At 55.0% G+C, this 21860-nt stretch overlaps 1 protein-coding gene across 1 annotated transcript; it reads right to left on the bottom strand.

The window, feature by feature from the left end:
* Nucleotides 1–15991, bottom strand: MMP28 (matrix metallopeptidase 28). Its single transcript, XM_039563091.1, is given in 10 exon segments — nt 1–1832; nt 1835–1936; nt 1939–2073; nt 3165–3332; nt 3781–3930; nt 4327–4572; nt 4896–5117; nt 7596–7759; nt 8445–8524; nt 15896–15991. Coding segments are annotated over 10 exon segments (1509 nt in total). The 5' UTR covers nt 15986–15991; the 3' UTR covers nt 1–1680.
* Nucleotides 15992–21860: the final 5869 nt, after the last annotated feature.

Genomic DNA, 21860 nt, shown 5'->3' with positions numbered 1-21860 from the left:
TGCCACATATCCAGAGGTTGGTTTTATTTGCTGTCAGGTCTCCAAGCCCTCAGGATTCCCTGCAGGCAACGTCACATTACTGTCATTCAATTCCAACCAAAATGCCCATTTCTTTGGAAATGTGGGAAATCCCCTGAGATTTTAGGCAGATGAAGACCCCGTGTCTGTGTCTGCACACGAAGGGCTCACTCACAGGTGTTACGGAGAACAGGCAGAGCTCTGGATCCTCATCCCACCAAACCCACAGCTCAGCCAGCACCTGGCAGCACCCAGAGCCCTCGGGAAGTAGCAGTCCTGGCACCCTGCTTAGGGCAAGCCCTGCTCTGCAGGGAGGATCTAGAATGGGCAAAGGTGAGTGAAAGAGGAATCCTTGGAGCTGCTGGCATCAGGAGGGCACCCTGAGGTGGCACAGCACCCTGGCACAGCACAGCAGGACCAAAGCAGTGCTGGGCCCTGAGCCCTGGGAGAACCACTGAAGAAATGGTTTCAAGAAATCATTTAATAAAGCTGAGCCCTGCCTTGCTTGGCACCAATGCCACGGAATTCCAGCCCTGGGACACGATGGCTCTTTGCAGACACCACTGGTGACTGTGCCCAGGAGCCAGCGGCGTTTCCAGGTGGGGAGTCTGCCTTGGGAAAGGAATGAGGAATATGCAGCCACACTGCCCCTGTGAGCCTGCATGCATGGACATGTCCCTCTGTCCTGCTCACCCTCTCCTCTTCTCCTCCTCCCCCAGTTATTTGTCACCCCCTTTCATCCAGGTGGGGCCCAGGGACTCTGAAATATGCTGATCCTGACTCTTTCAGAGACAGCAGAGCACAGACACTTCCTCTGCACACAAGGAGGGCTGCCAGGTGAGCACAACCCTTATCAGACACTGAGAACCCACCCAGGCACCCCAAACCCATCAGAAAGCCGGTGCTCCTGCTGCCTGTGAGCTGCACGGTGACATGGCCAGCAGCTCAGCTGAGCCTCCCCTTTCTCTCCACCCCAAAGAGGCTCCTACACCAAATCCCTCTGCTTTCAGCCCCAAAATCCCACTCTGGTGATGTCTCCAGCCAGTGCCTCAGCAGAGCACTGGGATGTGAGCACAGCCCAGCAAAGCATCCCCAACCCTCCATACCCTGGGGTCTGAACAAACAGCAGGGGCAAAGCTCCACATGGACCCAAATGTTTGTCCAAGTGTCTCTTGTCTTTTAGTTTTAAGCATGAAACATTCTCAGTCTGTTGTTTAAAACCATCCAAACCCCAAAGCAAGCAGCAGCGAGACAATGCTCCGCCTGATCGAGGGGAAATGACAGATACAAGCATCAACAAAGATATCAAAAAGCATCAACAAACCCCAGTCCTGCTTTGAAAAAAATGTATAACAATATCCTGGAAGTTGCCAGAAATGGGTGTGTTCACAGTCTCCACAGCTGATACCTTTTTTTCTGTGGCCTTTTCAAAAAAATATCGTGTCCCAAACCTCCAGCCCACCTGGCTGTGGGGGACCTGTCCCAGCTGCTCCCAAGCTCTGCTGGGGCACTGCTCCACCACCCCACAGCTCCAGCCATCCGTGGGCAGCCAGTCCCTGCCTAACCATCCTCAGACAGGAATCCAGAGTCACATAAAGAGGGACCCAGGCAGCAGCGAGCGATGTGGGGTCCAGACCGCCTTTCCATCCTGTCAGGCCGTGCTCAGAAAAGGACCTGCTCACTGTTGGCGTCCCAGCAGCCCATCCAGGCGAGCTGCGTGGCCCATTTGCCAGTGGCCACCACTTGCAGCTTAGCCTGGTCAAATTCCCAGTACTGGTCATCCCGAAAGAAGTAGATGGAGCTGTGGCGGTGGGGACGGCCCCGGCCGTGCCCGGGGGCAGCCCTGCCCAGTCCCGCAGGCTGCGGGGGTAGTAGGGCTCCACGCCCAGGGGCTCCTCGCTCACCACGAAGTACTTGGGCCCTTGAAGAGGACAAGGCGCCGGAGCTGCTGGAAGTAGAGCGCGGTGTCCGGGTGCCGAGGGAGCCCGAGGGCGCTGCATTTTCGGGGAAATCCTGCCTCCAGCTTGGAGCCCGCGTAGCACCAGCAGCGGCCGCCTGGGGGGGAACAGGGAGGGCTCAGAGCACGCCCCTGTGGGGTCCGTGGCAGGACCAGCTCCAGGAGATGTGGACAGACTCGGCCACAGGACCAGCCTTGTGATGTGTCAGTGACATGCATCCCACTGGTGACCCAGCCAGAACCACTGCAGGGCTGCCCCAAGGACCAGGCTGGGGGGAAACTGAGGCATGGTAGCTCAGGAGCTTGAAGGCATGGAAAGGGACCACCAGGGACAGAGCAAGGCTACCCCCATGCTGCTTCTGGCAAACCTCCCCCTGATCCTGCATGGCGAATGGGACAGACGGAAACAGATCCAACCCAGCCTGGGACATCCAAGACCAGCGCTGCAGCAGGAATTGCGATGGGGACCAGTGGCTTGGCCGTCCCCACAGCGCCCTGTCCCCACAACAGAGCAGACAAAAGCCCCTTTCTGCTCACAAGGCACAGCCCTGGGGAGGGACGGAGGGAGCGGCGAGGGCTGGGGAGGCAGAGGGGCTTTGGCTCTCACCCAGCTGCAGCAACAAAGCCCCTTTTCTGAACAGCCAGTGACTGCTTCCCATTAAAAGCTGGGCCTGACCCTGGCAGCCAGGCTGCCTGGTTTGACCTTCCTCTCCCCATCTGGCTGCTGGGCAGCTCATGGATGGAATCCCAGCTCCTGGGGCAGCTCATGGATGGAATCCCAGCTCCTGGGGCAGCTCATGGATGGTATCCCAGCTCCCAGGACAGCTCAGCCTCCAGGCAAAACACAGGGATCCAGGAAACCCCCACACACTCCCCTGCACTTCGTGTTTTGGGGGCCATTTTCTCCCCAAGACCCGCCACTGCACCTGGGTTTGCTTTGACAGTGAGTGCTGCCCTCCTGACGGGGAAACTGAGGCAAGAGGGGGTGATGTGGCTGCCAGGGCCATGTGGCTCATCTATGACAGGCACCAAGCCCAGGGTTTTGCACACCCAGGACACAGCAGTGCCCCAGCTCTGCGCTGGGAGGGGACCAAACAGGAGAAGCTGCTCCAGTCAGACCCAGACAACCACCCCACAGAGAGGAGCAGTGGCAGCCCCTCGGGGCATCCCCTGCCCAGGCCTCACCCACCTTTGAAGAAGTAGAACTTTCTGCTGAGCTGGGACCAGGCGCAGGCGTCGATGCTGGCGGGGAGGCCGGGCCAGCGCGGCTGCAGCGGCTGCGGGTCACTGGCGTTGCCACTCGCTGACACCACCCAGTAGTGGCTGCCCTTGAAGATGTAGAGGTTGTGATCCCCATCTGTGAGGCAGAGGGAGGGTGTTGAGGTGAGAAATTTTATTCATCCACTGCTGCCCAGCTCCCCTCTCCTCCCTGTGCAGCCCCGCAGTGCTTTGGCGATGCTCAGGGTTTGGATGCTTCCTCCTGCCTTTCCAGCCACCCCCTCAGCTGCCATAATTCATTGCCTCCACTCCAGCCCTGACAGGATAAAGGTGACCACGGCTCAAGGCTTATCTTGCACAGCTGAGCTCCTGCAGTGATTAATCCTTGCCATGGCCTGAGTTTTAGGATGTTTTCCCTGCTCCTGACACATCGCTGTGCCCTCAAGGTGCACTGCTCCACTGGGCATCAGTGCCAGGAGCTGTGGGCCAGTCACACCCACCTTTCCCACCACTGGGAGCTGCAGCAGCACTGGGACAAGGGGTAGGGGTGCACGTTTTGGGAGAGGGTCACACTGGCCAACACCCACCGGCGGTTATGGCGTCGAAGAAGGAGTGGCAGTAATAGGTGCTGAGGCTCCTCTGCTGTCGGTCCCTGTCATAAAAGTCCGTGTTCCAGTCCTGGAAGTGAGTGAAGACCTTTCCTGGGAGCTGGATAGCCAAGCCCTTGGAGGGCTTCCCTGGGATGGGGCAAGGGGTGATGAGTCCAGAGAAGGAGCAGAGAAACAACTTTTCCCAAAAGACAGGGCTGGGGAACCATCCCAAAACTCCAAACACTGCTTGTCCTACTGTCTGGTTCCTATCCCACTCTGTATGATGGTGGCAAAAATCCCATGGTATCCCAAAAAACATGCACCAGCAGACAAGTGGGCAGCAAATCCAACTTTCCCCGTCCTGGAGAACCTGGTACCTGTCCCACCTCTCCTGCATTTTCCTCCCCAGCCACACAGCGATGGGGCCCATGTGATTGTAGTCCTGTCCCCTTTCAGGGACCTGCTCCCATCCCTACTGCTCGCTCTCCATCCCAAGGAACAGCCCTGGAGGAACCAAGGGCTGCTCAGGGAAGCCAGGCTCACCATACAAGTTCTGGATGGCCAAGATGTCATCCCAGCTGAGGACAAAATCCTTGCTGAGCTTCTTGTAGTAGGGAGACATCAGGGCGCTCTTGACGGGCGAGTGCTCCAGCCCCAGCGTGTGCCCGACCTCGTGGGCCACCACGATGAAGAGGTTGCGCCCTTTGCCGCTGTGCAGGGACCAGCGCTCAGCGCTGTCAAAGTGGGCTTCTCCTCGCCGGGGGAAGAAGGCATGAGCCAGGGCACCTCCTGGGGACACGAGAACCATCAGGGACCGTGGAGCAGCAGGCACAAGCAGCTCTGGTTTGCCCAATTGTGCAGTTTTAGGTGTTTTTGGAGGAGCCCACGTTTAAAGGGTGTTGTCAAATGGGGAGGGCTCCTTGAAGGCCTGTAAGGAACATCTCAGCCGCCTTGCTGGCAGAGCGGGAGGGGGGACTGATGCAAACTGGGCTAGAGGGACAGCAGAGCCTCCATCACCCCCAGCCCAGCCCATCAGAAGCCCAGCCCTCCTCCCTGCCGGGGAGCAGCCCATGTTGTAAAAGAGAAGCTTACGAGGGGGAAGAGACCAGCACCTGGCCCATCGAAGGCGTTGTTGAGTCCATCGTTGTGGTCGCCGTGGAAGAAGGTCAGGCGGATGTCAGCTGGGCCATCCCGCGCCTCCCAGAACACCAGGGAGGACACGTTGCTCCAGAGCTCGAAGGCGGCTCTCACGGCCAGGCGCACCTCGTGCTGGGGCAGGTAGGACGGCCAGTTCACCACGCGGTACGTCAGGTGCCGCTTGTACCACCGCCCACCTGCAACAGGGCAAGCTCAGCGTGCCAACGGCCACTTGGACTTGTCCTTCCACCCAGGGGCTGCCTAAGTGGAGGGAAACTTCCTGGAAATGTTGTGGTTTTCCCAAGCCAAAGCTGGAAGTCAAGGCAGGTGTGCCACCAGCAGCTGCAGCACCATGATTAAATCCTTCTGCCACACCACTAGAGCCCATCCAGGGCTGGAGTTGCAACCAAACCCTGAAACCTCTCTGAGGAGACAAGCTGGGACACTCAGTTTGAACTCCACCCTTGGCTCGCCATCCTCTCCAGAGCCAAATCCAGCATGGATCTGTGATGGAAGATCTCCTGCCTGATGCCAGCTTCAAGTCCAGAAGATGCAGTCCGAGGGCTGGATTTCAGGGAGAGGAATCAAAGCCACCTCTGAAAAGGTGGGACAAAGGCAAAGGAGTGGAAAGGGCTCTCAGCAGCACCTTGGGGCCACCACACCTTAGTGCCTAAGGCTTTCTTAAAAGCTTTCAGGGGAGACAGAGCCTGGATACCACCAGGACAGATGGGGACAAGGATGAAGGGGACAAGCCTTGTGACTCCCCCTAAGCTCCCAATCCTCCTCCAACACAGGAGTACAAAGATGAGAGTTCACACAGTCACTGAGCAGCATCACAGCCCCCTCCTCCTCCTCCACCTCCTCCACCTCCTCCTCCTCCTCCAGCACCCCTTGGCAGCTGTGGGACCCCAGAGCCCTGGGATTGCATTTATGCGGGGGCATCTGGGAGCAGGAAAAAAGCCATGGGGCCCTAGGGGGATGTGGGTGCCAGAGCCGGTGCTGAGGCGTGGGAGTGGTGACAGACCTCCAGCATCTGCCTCTGCTCCAGATGTGCAGGAAAACAGGGGGAACCGAGCTGGCAGCACGCTGGGGCTCGCTGCTCTGGCTCTGAGCCGAGCCTCCCGGCAAACCTGGCAGACCTCCCACCCCAGCTCTGCCTCCTTCTCCCCCACTTCTGAGCAGTCTGTGGCTGGGGAGACTCTGGGCTAACTGGTCACACTCCTGGGGACAGAACCAGTTCTCACTGCTTGTCCTCCAGCTCCAAAGGGACACAGATGAGCTTCCACTCTGCACAGCAAAAGCTAAAACTTGCCTGGATGGCTGCAGCCCTAAAACAAAGCCCTGGCATCCCATCCTTCCCTTCACAGGGGCAGAGCATCTACCACCAAAGAAGGACGGGCAAGGCTGGCTTAGCCAAGTGTGGCTGGCTCTTGGGAAGAGGAGGGCTTGGCTTTTGCCCCGTGCTGGCTCTGAGTGTGCCCCAAGCCAGCGGGATGACGGACACAGAGGCTGCCCAGGGAAGATCCCGCTGGGAGAAGGGTGGATAACAAAGCACTTTGTTGGCTCAGCTGCCAGGGTTTCCTGCTCCAAGCAGGATAAACAGACAAAGCCTCCAGCCTTCCTGGCCAGTGCCAGCAGCCCTGCAGGCACCCCTGCGTCCTGTCCAGCTTTCAGGTACCGATGTGATGCTGCTCCCATCCCCGCTGCCTGTGGCATCAGAGAAACAGCCAGTACCACACAGAGCCCTTTCCTGCCCTTTCCTCGAGCCATTGGGTGTCTCTTGCCACTCATCTATGGATTGTGATCCCCAAAAATGAACCCCATGAGCTGCAGGGCACTGGTTGCTTCTGTTTGCCCATCTCCTGCTGTATGTCCTGTCCTTCCTTCCTTCCTTCCTGCTCTGCCTCACTGCCCGCCTGTCCTAGGCACAGGATGGCTCCTGCAAGGGACAGGCTGCATGTTGGGGCTTCGGAAGGAAATCCAGAGGCTGGAGGGGGATGACAGGGCCCTCCTGGGGCCGTCCATCACCAGCCCTGCCAGATGCACAGACAGCCTGACACGGCACAGGGCCTTTTCTTAATCTCGCCTTCATTTTTCCCATGTCCTAAGCACAGCTGGTCCCGGCCCTCCTGCTCTCTAGGAATCCAGTTACTCATCTGCAAGCCCAAAGGGAGCTCACAGGGGACAAGAGGCCCAGTCCTGGACACACAGGAGCACAGAAGGATGCTTGGAGCAGAGTTAAACCCCTTAACATGGGTGAAATGACTCTTGGGTCAGGCAGCCAAGTGCTGGCAGGTTTTGTGGTTGCTATGTGTCCCTAATACGCATTAGAAGTCCCAAAGCTCAGCAAAACCTGGAGATAACTTCACTGTGTGCCAGCTGCTGCCCTCCAGATCATGCCAGCACAGCTGCGTGTGGGGCCATGGCGACTTTAGCGCTCCCTGGGAGATGTCCCAGTAAAGCCACCCCAGAGAGCCGAATTCCCCCACGAGTGGGAGTCGCATCTCTAACCACTGCTGACATCAAGCCACACAGAACAACTAAAAATAAAGAGGACTAAAAATAACCCACAAATGTGTCCTGGCCTGGACAGCAGCTTCCCCACGAGTCCCGGACGGGAGAGACGAGCACCCCAGACACCAAACCCCACCGGGACCCTCGGTGCCCGTGCTCACCGTGCTGTGCCGTGCGCCTGCGGCGCCGGGCGGGCGAAGCCCGGCGTGCCCCGGCAGCGCGGCTCTTCCCGTCGTCGGTGCCGCACCTCGGCAGAGCCATCTGATGGAGGGTGGGGGCATCCAGCACCCCGCTGAGCGGGAGGTGGGTCACCCGCTGGAAATCCCTGGGAAAGGAAGGGAGATATCAGCACCCACATCCAGACCCCCCCGTGGAGGGGTTTGGTTATGTTTGTGCCGGGGGTTTGGCTTGAGCCAGGATTTTCACCCCACAAGCTTCACACTCTAGCATCAGAACTTCAACCAGTCGGTAAAGCAAGAAGGATTTGGCTCTGCAGCCACAGCTGACCTGTAACTCACCTCCTAGCAGGGCAGAAGTAAATAAGGGAGCCTAAAAACGCCTTTTCCAGTTTTTAACCCCAGTTATGTGACTTTGCCTTTAATTTTGCATTTAGCTTTGTGTGAGGTCAGGCCTGGGATGCTCTCAGAGCTGAGGTGATGTCCCCAGGAGAAGTCCAGGCAGGCGCTGGCGATTTGCCCCCCCTGACATCTCCCAGCCGTCCCCAAGCTCGGCCTCCGCGCAGATTTTATTGCAAGGCTAGCACCGGGCCATAAAAGGCAAATAAAACAGCGAGAGCCGCGTGCCAGCAGCCGGCATCCAGCTGCGGGAGCCGGGCACGGACCCGCCGTTCCAAAAAGGACTGGCTGTGCTTTAGCATCAGACCGTGAGAGAGAGAGCCTGCAGCTGCGGAAAGACCCCTCTGGCTGCAAAAATCCCCTCGGAGTGCTGGCAGCACCCCTGCAGCCGGAGCTGCTGAGTTTTGCCTGCAGTGTTGAATAAAAGGCTCCTACCTCAGCGCCTCGGTGAACTCGGCGGGGCTGTGCGTGCCGGCCCCCTGCTCGCTAAAGTAGCCGTATTTCTCCAGGAAGAGCTGCAAGAAAAAAATGGGAAAGGTGCAGCTCAGAGCACGCGTTGGATTGGGAAAGGGGGAAAAAGGAGATGCGATGGCAAACAGTGCCGCAAACCCAAAATGCCCACTTAGTTTCTTCCTGAGAGCTCTGCACCTCAAGCAGCAGCACCTCCCGTGCCCGGACAGGTTCCTGTGTGTCTCCTCCCCACTATTTTTGATGGCTCTTGGGGTGTTTGGCCACGACACGATGGAGGGGTAGGAGGAAACGCTGCTGCCGAGAGACCAAAACACGCTGCTGCCGTGTCATCCGCAGCCAGAGGCGACCAAACCCACAGCTCTAATCGCCCCGGCTCAACACAGCGATTCAAACAAAGCCCAGAGTGCTGTGGCCGTCTGTAGGGCGGGGTGAGATGGGGTCAGGCTGCAGCCTCGCCCCATTCCCACGCAGGATGTGCTGCTGCAAAGTGGGGACGCTCCGGGGGCAATTTGCTTTGCCAAACCATTCTTCTTCTTATCGGCCATTGACATGGACGGAGATTGTCTCTCTCTGAACTTGCTCCAGCACTTAAATCGAATGTTAAAGAAAATAAACGGCTCGGGCTGCTCCGCAGCTTTTGGAGGAGTTAATAGCCCGGGTCACAGGAATGCTCCACGCCCGCCTGCCCCGCCGCCAGTGATGTCTGCGGGAGACAAACAAGCTGCCCAGCATCCTGTTAGTGCAGCAGAGCCGCGGTTACAGCAATGGATAAAAATCAGAATTAAAAAGTGAAAGCGGCGGCTTCCTTTCCCCGCATCCCTAAGGAGAGGTGGGCTGAGCGCCGGGAATGCCCCGGGCTGACCCAGATAGCGCGGCTGATGCCCTCTGGGGAAGCGGGTGTTTTTAAAGCTGTTTCCCTCCGTGCTCGTCTCGGGGCCGGGAAAAGGAGGGGGTTGGAGTGCTGACCTCCACTCAGCGCTGCTCCTGACTGTGGGTGACCCAGTTCCCCTTAATGTCCCCGCAGAGCAGGAAGCAGCCGTTCCTGGGCCTTGCCACCTGGCAAGGAGCAGGAATGGTTTGTGGATGTGGCAGTCCCGAGGTGTGCCAGGGCCTCTACCTCTCCTCCTCCTGCCCAAACCTTCTGCTTGCCATCAACAATCACCTTCCCGTCATCCCAAACACGTCAGCCCCGCGCTGCCACCTCCCCGCGGGCAGGGCAGGCCCATCCACGTGTGCTCTGCAGACCTCATCTCCTCCAATTTCATCTCCTCCTTTACGCCCCTTCTACCTGGAGCATCCCACTCCGGCTGAGGACCAGCACAGATTCCTGCCTGGACACGCTCTGCACCCAGCTCCACACAAAGAACTTGGCTGTTTTTCCCACCAAAGCTGCCTGTCTCAGCTGGAGGCACCAGTAGCTCGTTCCAGCAGCACTAGGCTGCAGCAGCAAGAGCCCGAGTGTGGCCAGAGTCACCCAGACACCTCACACTGGTCCAGCGAGTCAGGATAAATCAGGCAAGTGCTGCACTGGCAGGGAGAGCATTGGCTTGTTTGTCAGGAGAAGGCACAGGGATGCCCAGGGATGGGCCATCCAGCCTGGACTTGCTGTCCCCCAGCCACACCGGGATAACCCCACCTTTAGGTGGGTACCAGGAGGCAAAATCCAGCAGCAACTCAGGATGAGCATGCAAGGATGGGGGAGCATACTGGGGATGGGTGGCTTGGAGCTCTCTGAGAGCAGGCTGGAGAGGAGAAGGAATCTGGCCCTCTTTCTGTGCAGTTGTATTTGTATAAAGTTCTCCCAAAGTACGAAATCACCAGTTACATGGAAGGGTGCGGGGTGAAGATCCCAGTGGTGACATCACTGCAGATAAATGTGAGCTCAGAACACCTGAATGGAAAGTCCTGGGTCTCACACCACGGTCTGAACCTTTTCTAACACAATTTTACATTCACTCAGCACAACCTGAAGCTGTTTCCTTGCCTGTAACCCAACACAACCCCGTCCTTAAAGCATGAAAATGGTTTTTCCTCACCATGATCTCATTAAGGCTTAAAATTCCATCTGGACACGTCAAGGTGCACTGTGAAAAAAGCAACCCCTGTTCCATCTGCTGCTCTTGAGCAGCACCAGAAGGCACGGAGGCCACTGGCTTTATCATTCCTGCAGCTTTGCAAGTCCCAGCAAAGCAGCATTTTCCCTGTGGTTTCTGGCCTGTGCCACATCGAGGTTCTCACGCACAGGCACCCACTCTGGCTGCAAAACCATCAGGAGAAATTTTATTATATTTTCTAGACACAGCTACGGTCAGCTAAGGGTGATGGTGGTCCTGGGAACACAGAGCTGTAGGAGAGGGATGTGCTGATCCCCCACTCCATCAGGTATTTATCAGAGCTCAGAGCATACAAATCCAGGGAGTTTTTGGAGTCCAGGGGAACCCAAGAGCCCCATGCCACAGGGTCCTGTGCCCAAACCAGTGCTCAAGGCTCCCCCAGTGCTGCACAACCCCCCTGGAGCCCAGCCAGGCTCTGGCACCAGCCCATGAAACCTCTCCAGAGGCTGCAATGCAAAGCCTGGCCATGCTGGGAAAACCCTCTCCCTCCTGCCCCAGACGGGGAAATGCTCTTTTCCATACAATGGGAAAAGAAAAACAGCAGGAAACCAAGAGAAACATTAATATGAAATATGCCCAGCTCCCCCTGTGCATGAGGGAGGGAGCGGAGGACAGATCTGGCTGCCTGGGAGCCCGTGCTGGGGTAGAGAAGCCTCTGGGGCTGCAGCAGGGACAGCAGGAGGACAGTGTGGGAGAGACAGAGGGGCTCTTCCCACCTCAGGGTTCTGATGTGGAGCCTGTTACAACCCTGGAAATCATCCCTGCTTTGGCTAAAGCCAAGGAAACACCTTGCCCTCGACCACAGACATCCCGGGTGGAAGACAGCCAGCGGCAAATACAATTAACTCTCCCTGCCTGGAAACCGGGATAACGAGAGTGCCGAGACAGCAGGCTCCGGTCCTGCCGGCTCTCCCCTCCAGACACTCCAGTTCTGGCTCCTTTCCACCCGCTAAGTACTGGAGAAGCCTCACACTGGGCTCCTGCTGACCGTGGTCCCTCTGCTCTGCCGGGTACAAACCCCATCTGTCCCCTCCATCCCCCGGCAGCACAGGGAAGCGATCCCATCCTGCTGAAGGGTGGGCAGTGCATTGTGTCGTGGTTACAGAGGATGCCACCACAAACTGCACCTTCAAAGTCTTTTGTTTTAAATCATAAGACAGCCCAGGTAGATCCTAAACCCTGGTTCCAGCAGCCCTAGGCTCATCCCACATCATCTCACCACCAAGACTGACACAGTGGCTCCTGCTTTTCATCCTCAGTTTCCTCCACACAGACACAAGGAGAGCTGGCCCCAGGGCGTGTTTTGGCGTGGTCACAGAAGGAGCAGGGGCTGCTCCTGCCCACCGGGTCGCTGCTGCCTGCGAGCTGCCTCCAGAAGATGTCACAGCAATTAAAAACGCTCATTTGCTTCCGCTCATCCCTGCAAAGCCTCAGGCAGAAGCCTCGCGCCGCTTTTGTTTGTGTGTGTGTACAGGTATCTCTATAAACATTCTATCTATAGACACAGGGAGACACATGAGAAGGGGCATTAGCGAGCACAGAGCCTGGCTGTCCTCCTGCTGGAAAGGCAGCGAAACCTCAGCTGATTCTCTGCACTGCTGATGGAGGGTGGTTAAAGCCCCAGGCCCCTGTGATGTTCCCCTGCTGTGTCTAATCCAGTCCTGAAGGAATCTCTTCTCCCACCTACCACTCCTAAAGATCTGCTTTAGCAGCAAGTAATCCACTTGCCACTGAAGAAGCAGAGTTGGGGGTCTTCTAAACTCCTTTTATTTTCACACTCTTTCGAAGCTGAGAAGCAGCAAGCTGGGCCTAACTAAAACCCCTCCTGGTTTCACCAACCATTTGGATGTGGCTTGCAGCAACCTGGTCCAGGGGAAGTTGCCCCTGCCCGTGGCAGGGGGTTGAATGAGATGGGTTTTAAGGTCCCTTCCAACCCAAACCATTCCAAGATTCTGTGATAACTCACTGGGAACCAGCTGGCAGCTTTGCCCCGGCACCCCAAAAACCCCACACCCCGATGGGCTGCAGCACCAAAACTCCTCAACGCGACCCAAAGCACTTGGGGAAAACAGGCAAAACCACTGGGCTTGGTCAAACCTTCCCCTGCGAATACCAGAGCGGCTGACAAACCAGTTCGGTCACGCAGACTGGTTGTGTTTTCGTGTCTAAGGAGAGAAAGGAAACGAGCCTTGCCCTCCACCGGGGAGGGAGCCGGGGGAAGGCGACGGTCCCCGCTGCGGGCGGCCGCGGCCCCTGGCCCGGCGGGCGATATTTGCCCTAACAAGCGGGGATTGTTTTGGGGAGAAGCAGGAAGAAAGGCGGGCTGTTGGTGCTGCGGTGACTCACGGGGCTGTAAATCACACCGGGGGATTGCCGGGTGACTCGGAGCCACTCGCCACATCCGCGCCGGCGGCAGCGGCTCCGAGACGCGATCTCATGGATGCTGCAGAGCCCGGCGGTGCCTCACGGGGGTAATTCCTGCTCCTCTCCCCCTCTCCTTCCATCGCCGTGCTGAACAGTAGGACTTTTTTCACAGGAAGGAGAATTTCTTCGCCTTATTTCAGAAGGAAAATGTGGGGTGCTCTGTGCCCCAGCTGATCTCCGAGCCCCGCCGTGTGTGCGTGGTACCCGGGACCCTCTCTCCATCCAGCTGTGCTCAGCATCCTGCGTCCCAGCTGCTCCCTAAAGCAGCTCAGCCGGGCACTGGAGCACTTCCCAGCACAAACACAGCCCAGAGCCCTCAGTGTGAGACCCTGGTTTGATAAGGGGGAGGATAGTTAGAGTGCCTAAGACACTGCAAGGTGGGAAGGAGGAGGGCAGGACAGGGGGAAAAAATTGGAAGAAAAATCCAAAATGAGAATTATTCAGTCCCTTAGTCCAGCCCTCTGTTCCCATTCCCTGCTTTTCTCAAATTTTTCCCCAGATTTTCTTCCCACCACAGCAGACCTGGAGCTTCTCACACAAACCTCTGCAGGGACTTCATTGTCCTTTGTCCTTGGCTCCACCAGCACCTCACCGTGCTCCTCACTCCCAACACGGGCTGAGATCTCACAATGCTCCCTGTATTTTCCACGATTCCCCCGGGATCTGGGAATCTCGGGCATTACCACACCCCCAGCTGCTGTCTGAGCCAGACACCAGCTCTGCCAAACACTGCGCTCACATCGAGCCCTCTCCTATCTGTAGATGATAAGACGATTTCACATACAGATGTTTCAAATTAAATTTTCGAATTTTCCTTATTTTTTAATTTTTTTTTTAACTGCAATTGATACGGATGCAGTGAAAGCATGGGCACCAGCCAGGAAAAGCACACAACTGGACGTTTTTGCAGTCTTGTGCATCTAACTTTACACAACCTATTGTTGCTAACCGAGGCTTTTTAAAAAGAATTTTTAAAACAAAGCTTTAGAAGCAAAGCCTGGAAGTGCTCTGAAAGCCACAAGTCACCAGAACTATTTGATGTTATGTGAGAATTTCAGCTTCCTCCTAAAAGAAAATTAACTGCTCAGTTTATTTAGACAAGTTCCACGCCCCAGTCTCTGCATTTCCATTGTGTGTGTCTTCCCAAAGCCCCTGGCCAGCACAGCACATCCCCTTGGGGAAACTGAGGCAGGGAGACAGGAAAGTCGTTTTTCCAGCACTCCTCACCTGGGATTTGCCACAATCCTGGGATCTGCTCTGAGGCTTCAGAGGAAAAGAACTCAGAAGTCACCAGCGAGGGATGAAAAGGCAGCTTGGACCTTTTAATCCAGTTGTTCCTAATCAGCTGGTTTCCTTTTAAAGTGAATTTTGAATTATTGATTTCTGAGCATTAAAATCTTTGCAGATTTATTTTCTCCAGGTGGCAGGAGGGGCTGGGCTGAGGTTTGTGCACAGTGGGATAAGCACACCTATTAACGACCTCTCTGAAGCAGCATCTCCCAGCAGAAGAAGCCTGCACATCAAAACAAGCCTCTGAGCATTCCTGTGCCCTTTTCCTCCTAGAACATGTGTTCAAAATCCCAATTAATTCACCAGGAGTTGCTGGCTGGGGTTGAAAATTAAGCATCTGTGCAAATGTACACTGGATGGAGGCCTAAACAAGAAAAAATCCCCAACACGAACCTTTGTTCACCAGCCAAATCATACCTTGCCCTCCCAAAACAAACAGGAACGCACGGTGGCACGGGGTGACAATGACAGCAGGACAAACAGAAGAAATCCAAACAGAGGTGATAGGGACAGCCCTGGGGAGAGGCAGGCAGGGGAAGGACTGGCTTTTGTCCCCTCCTGATACATTGGGAGATTAAAAGGTTTCCTCGTAAATGAGTTCTGTCTTTGGAGCTGTGTGGCAGGGTGGGCTTGCAGGTGCACATCACCTGTGGGGACACCTGGACAAAGGCTGAGAGCTGGGGTTGTTCATCCTGGATGAGAGAAGGCTCCAGGGACACACAGAGCCCCATCCAGTGCCTAAAGGGGCTACAGGAAAGACAGAGGGACTTTGGACAAGGGCAAGGAGAGATAGGACAAGGGGGAATGGCTTTAAGCTGAAGCAGGGCAGACTTAGATTAGATATTGGGAAGGAATTCTTCCCTGGGAGGTTGGGGAGGCCCTGGCAGAGTTCACCCTGAGAAGCTGTGGCTGCCCCATCCCCGGGGCAGGTTGGATGGGGCTTGGAGCAACCTGGGATAGTGGAAGGTGTCCCTGCCCACGGCAGGAATGGGATGAGCTTTAAGGTCCACTCTAACCCAAACCAGTCTGTGATTCTCCGCCACAGCTCCACACGGCACACGTGGCCACACACCCCGGCATTCCAACACAACCCTATGGCACAGCCCCACACTCTGCATGTACCCAGGGCACACACGTGGATGCACAGGCATCAGGAGCCCATGGGCACTCACCTGTGGTGGGGATGTAGGCTGGGGACACATTCGTACCTACGGCACAGGCACACCAGGGACACAGTGACACCCGGGGCGTGGACACACCTGTAGCACAGGCACACAGGGACATGCGCACACCTGGCAGGACACGGGCACACCTATGGCATGGGCACACCAGGGACAGTCGCATCTAGAGCATGGGCACACCTATGGCATGGACTCAGTGGGGACACGCACAGCCGGGGCACGGGCACACCTATGGGCACGGGGACATGGGCGCACCAGGGACACGCACAGCCGGGGCACGGGCACACCTATGGGCACGGGGACATGGGCACACGCGGGGGACGCACACCCAGGACGCGCTCCCGCCCCGCCCCGCCGGTGCCGGTGCCGGTGCCGGTGCCGGTGCCGGTGCCGGTGCCGGTCCTACCTCTGCCTGCCGCCGCTGCCCCGCGGCCGGTGCGGGCCGAGCGGCCGCCAGCAGCCCCAGCGCCAGGGCCGCCCGCAGCGGTCCTGCCATCCCGGCTCCGCTCCCGCCGCTCCGCTCGGCGCCGGGCGCCGCCGCCCCAGCCGCCTCTCCCCGCCCCGGCCCCGGGGGCGGCCCCAGCCCCAGCCCCGGCCGAGGGCCGGGCTCCGCCAGCAGCACCGAGCGGCGGGGGCTGTCCCTGCTCTGGGAACCCCCCCGTGTCACCCAGCCAGGGGCCGCCACCGGGGGAATGATCCCGTGCATGCCCTGTCCCCCGGGAGCATCCCGCTGCCGGTGCTTCTCTCCGGGCTGCTCCTCCCGCCAGCTGGGACAGTGGCTCTGCCCGGTTTGAAGCTGTGGAAAAGAGGAGAAAGCAATTCCAGCTTTTCCTAAACCTGTGTTCATCCACGGCCCAGCACACACGGATGCAGGGTTTGGAAGCCGGGGGTCCTTGTGAGCCAGCACTTGCCACGAGCTCAGCAACACAGAAGGCTGGGCCAGCAATGCAGCCCCTCTTCAGGGGTCTGGCAAAATCTACACGTTAGACCAGTGTTTTCTCAAGCTTTACATAATAACCACACACTCGGGGTTGTGGTTTACACGCTTTATGCTTAAATTTCCCTCCCAGGCACGGGCCGTGGGGACCCGTGGGCAAGGAGGGGCCGTTTGCCATCCAAGGTGACACACTGCACCCGTGTCAGTGTCACAGCTCTCCTGCAGCTCACACACAGCTGATGATCTTGCAGGTTCCAGTGACAAGTCAACAGCTCTGCTTACTCACAGCAGTATTTTGTTTGACTATTTTGTTTTAATTTGACTAAAGCAAAAGGATGTTTTGATTCTGCTTTGGTTCAAGGGGAAAAAATAGGATGTGACTTGTATCTGCTTTTGTTTTCACGCCAGCTTCAACCCCACACCTCTTTTAAAGCTCCCAGGCTCCTTCCTCCACTTCTTAATCATGCCAAAACATGAAGTTACAGAAGCATCTGTTGAGTGCAGCTTGAAGAGAGCTGCAGGGATCCTGTGACACTTTGCCTTACAGCTGGACAGGGATGTAGGGAAGGGAAGCAGGATTTGAAAGAGAGAAAAAGGGATCCACATAACATGGAAAAATAGGGAAATCACTGAGCTACAAATTAAAAAAACATGGGAGAAATAAAGGTTTTGTGGCTGGGCCAGTAAGAACTGACTGAGGAACTGCTGGAGAGCACGGTGGGCAGCTGGCACAGACAGAGGGATGGTGTGAGGGATTCCCCTTGGAATAAAGAATTTATAAAGAATTCCCGAGTATTCACTCGGCCCTGGGAGGAGGGAGAGCCAAGGGATGGCCGCTCCTCACGCAGGTCAGCCTCACGCTTCCTTTCAAAACAAGAGCAGCTCTGTCTGCAAACGCATCCGTGTTTGCGTCGTATCTAGGAAGCAACTGATCCATCTGCTCTTCCACTTAAGAATATGGATGATGAGAAAGTGACTGGCTGGGCTCCAGAAGGAGCAGGAAACTCCCTCCTCTGCTCATTGTAATGTGGGGAAGCGACTGGGAGGGCACCTGCAGCCCCCGGAGCCGCCAGCTTTCCGACCGGGCATTTCCCGGGGCTGCTGCCTTAGTCCTCAGGGGTTTTGGCATTCAGATGGAGAAGAATTCAGCCCAGCCTTGGGGATGCCAAATCACAGCTCTCTGCAGACTTTTGGCTGGGAGTATAAAGATGTTTATCCAGCTGCTGTAATCAGAGCAGTATCAGGAACAGAAATACTATCTCATGGAAAGGTGAACAGACTTCCGGCTTTTGCAGCATTAGGTGAAAGCTCAGAAATGGGAAAAAAAAAAAGTTTCAATCCTCATAACTTCTAGCCCAAAGCTGAAACCTGACAAGTCAAGCCTGTGGCAGAGAACCAACAAAGATTTTAGTAAAACATTCACAAAGAGCATGATAAATAGATCCATACAAGCTCTGGTTGCCTAATCATTCCTGATTCCTTGGGTTTCTAGAGAAAACCCCTTCTCCCTTGAGTTTAACTCAAAAGATCTCAGGGCACTCAGTGAGATTGACTTCCATACTCGTTCTTAAGACACCTCCCAGCTTGGAGATCCAGAGTGTTCCTAATTTAATACCATTTGCATATTGACCTGTAAACACCACAGAGATCTAAATGCCATGACCACAGGTGTGGAGTCTGGAATGGGAGAGGCTGGTTTGTCCATAGGGGCACAGCAAGAGCAGCTGAGCATTGCAGAGAGAAGAGCTGAAGCACCAGCGGATCCCTGTCTGAGGTGAGATCCAAGAGTTCCTAAACCAACATTATGAAACAGCTCTTGTGACGTGAGCTTTCTCAGAGCAGCTCTGAGTGTTTATCATAACTGATAAGCAAATAGCAAGCCCATTACTCCTGTGTGGCAGTTCCTACCCAAGATGGAGGTGATGCACGAGAACCTACCATTAAAAACCTTTCATGCTCTGCACTGAGAACAGGTTCAAGTTGTTCCCTTTCCCCCTCTCAAGAACAGCCATTCTTCAGATGTTTGCTGCTGCACAGCAGCAGGATGGCTCAGTGGGTGCTCAGGAAATGTCCAAAATCCTCATCCAGCTGCTGGAAGGTGGCCAGAGCCAGGACTTCGCATCAGATCAGAGGGGCACTGTCACAGCTTTCCCTCCTAACTCCAGCCTGCAAGAGTCAAATTCTTTACCAAGGCATGAGCAGCTTAACGTTCCTTGGGCTGTCACAATGGTGAAGCTTTTCTGCTCAGACACTGTTTTCTGGGTACTTCATTCCTGCACAGCAAGTTCTCACAGGTCAAGGGACTTTCCTGTGTCCTTAAAATGTGTTAGAAAGTCTGTCTTGCCCTGTGTCCTGTCTCAAACAGAGCCAGGAACAGACACTTAGAAGGGTGTTAAAGAGAAAATGCAAAGTCTGCACAGACTTCCCTTGGCTTTACCTTTTGTGTGTGTGGAGTTCCTGGAAGTCATTGAGGTCAAGAAGCTGCATCCAGCTGGTGAGGCCTCCCACAAACACACCGATGTGTTGGAGCAGTTTGAATCTCCCTGGTATTTGCTCAGCTAACAGCCAAAACCATGCATCTCTTTCTAGGATCAGGGTGGTACCTGAGTTCCAGCAAACATCATCACCTCGGTATGAAAAGTGGAGTTTTAAGCAGTTTTGGGTGCATTCTGACAGTTGTGTTTTATTACAAGCAACTGCTACAGCAGCATTAGCAACATCATCTACTGGGACATCGTCACACGGGCTCTGTTACCCTGGAAATGGGAATTATCAGTTCTAGATTAGCCAAAGCAGCACTGGCTGGACCCTGGCCTCAAACCCCTGGAGACTTGAGAGTTTGGCTTCAGTCACTGCCCCCATATCTCTCTTTAGGACTTATGGTATTTCAGCAACTTAAAGTTGCATTTTTTCTCAGGGTGAGGTGGGTCTGGCTGCAGAGGGCCAGCATGGAAACTATTTGTGTCTCTGAAAACATTTAGCTATTATTTTATAGAGGAGTGGCATTTCAGCTCTGTAAGGATCACATGCCACTCCTGCATTGGCATCTCTCTTTTCTCCAGCAAGTCCTTGTTGAGCTTGGCAAGTGCTAGACCCGTTTTTATAAATAAACCACCAGCATTCCACACAGGACTGATTTTCAAAATGAAACTCTCACCACAAAGAAAATGTATTATTGGAGGATGGAGCATAAACAGGGATGAAGGCAGCAGAGCAGAACTGCTCCCAGCTATGCTGAGAACACCCCAAACAACCCAAACTCTGCTGGGATAAATTCTCCTGGTTTCCCACCTCCTGACAGGACAGATCTACTGTCCTTTCCCTTAGTCTGGAATTTTATTACAGAAGTCCTACCAAATTCTCACACAGCACTGGGAAGAACTAAAATCAATTCAATCCTTAATATACTAAATATTTAAAGCTTTTTACTTTCCTATTAACCTCAATTAAAACTTGTCCTGGCAAACTTTAGGCAGCTATGGAGAAAAACTGCAGGACCAAAGGACTTGGCAGATGCAGTTGGAGGGCAATGACATAGTTAAGCCATCATCTGGGTTTATATTTTTTACAGAACTTCCCAAGCCTCTCTGAGCTAATTTAACTCTCACTGCACCAAAGGCAAGTAAAACAACCCACCAGCTGTTTTACTTGTACAGTAAAACAGTTTTACAGTACAGTTTCTCTGTCCTGCTGATTTCCTGAAAGACCAAACAGCTGCTGAAGGTGTCTTAAAAACCATGCAGGAACTCGGGTTTTTTTACCCCAGCGCAGAACAGAACATAAACAAGTGTTCAGCATCACTGCCAGGCTGGAAAAGCTGAGAAGGTGGAGACAGCTCCAGTTTTGTGGCTCACTTGAAGAATTGTCTACTTGGTAATCCTGGGCAGTGACTCTTTGAAGAGGAAAGTGCTCTTACCCTGGGAGAGAAAGCAGGGTTAGAAGCTGCGCTGGCATTAAAGGCAGCTACAACTGCTGCTCCCAATACTGGAAGTAGCAGCTGTTTGAACCACCAAGCCCTTCTCCAGGAGGGAAAAAGCCAGAGCCCCACTAGGGAACTGGAGGGAGCACAGAGGGGCAATGCTGCACCAGCCCTGGGTTTTCAGCTCAGCTCAGCCATTCCCAACTCTGTGCTCAGCTCTGAGGGCTCCAGGTGCACCCTCAGGAGTTGTTTGTGCAGTGCAAGGTTGTCAGCTCTGCTGGGGAACAAACCTCAGCAGGGACAGAGGCTGTTCTCAGCTGCTGATTCCTGCTTTCCTTCCATCCCATCCAGCTGGCACCATTCCTGCATCTGCCAGCACAGCAGTGGGCAAGAGCACCCTCTAGCCTCTTCCCTCCAAACAGTAACTCCAGCTTCAAAACCATCAGCATCCAACTTTTCTAGGCCAGCAAAACACCAGATACTGATTTCATCAACTTTGTGAAACCTCACACACCATACATTGGATTTTACACTGTCACTAGTACATATATACCTCAAATTGCACTGTTTTAAGAGGAACAAGCAGTGCACAATCCATGATAAATGCCTTTCCCAGCAGAGCAGATGCTTTCCAGGAGAAACCTGAAAAAGGCCCAGCACAGTTACCACGTTTACAGCCCTGGGTAATGCTGATTTGAACCACAACCATGAATATACACCAAGCTGGGGAGGTGGCTCATAAACCTTAACAGAAGCCATTTCTGTTCATTTCTCAGTGAGATATTGCTCAGCTCTATGCCCAGTTTTAACTACAGACCCCAAGAACTTGTATTTATAGTGCTGCCCACTGGAATATTGGACAGTCAGAGGTTCTTTCTCTAAGGCCTGTGATGCAGAGGCAGCACTGACGTGAGCTGACTGGGGCAGTGCCACCTTCTCAGGTTGCTCACCTCTGCAGTGACCTATCTGAGGAGGGGGGATAATTGATCTCCCTTCTTTCCTCTCCCCTGGCTTCACAGCTGAATCCCAAATGCTCACAGTGCACCTGCTGAACCTCACCTGCTGAACCTCACCTGCATCTGACCTCCAAGATGAAGCAGCTGCACACACTTGTTTCCACACATTCCAAAAGCAGCAAGTACAGCAAAATGTAGCAAATATCTTTTTTTTTTTAAGCCATCCCACCTTGGATTTGGAGCTGCTGTGCCCCCTTGGAAGCAGCAGAACGCACCCTGCTGTCTGCCTGCTCCACTCAGGGTGCAGGGCAACCAAAGCAGGTTTGCAGGCACAGGAGGGAAACAGGAAAGGAGCAGGGGACAAGTTTGGGATAGAGGATATGGATAGCAAGGAGGCTCATCACTGACCTGCATGCAGATTTTGTGAATAGACAGAGCTCAGGTCAAAGCTGCAGTGCCACTCCAAACAAGTGCCTATTTACTGCTTAAGCCATACCACAGGAACACTGGGAATATGCAAGGAAATGCATGCAACTCAAGTAATTGAGAAACAGTAGGA

The sequence above is a fragment of the Corvus cornix genome, chromosome 19 (assembly GCF_000738735.6).
Source record: "Corvus cornix cornix isolate S_Up_H32 chromosome 19, ASM73873v5, whole genome shotgun sequence".
NCBI classification, from domain to species: Eukaryota; Metazoa; Chordata; class Aves; order Passeriformes; family Corvidae; genus Corvus; species Corvus cornix.
This window is presented reverse-complemented; position numbering and strand designations above follow the sequence as displayed.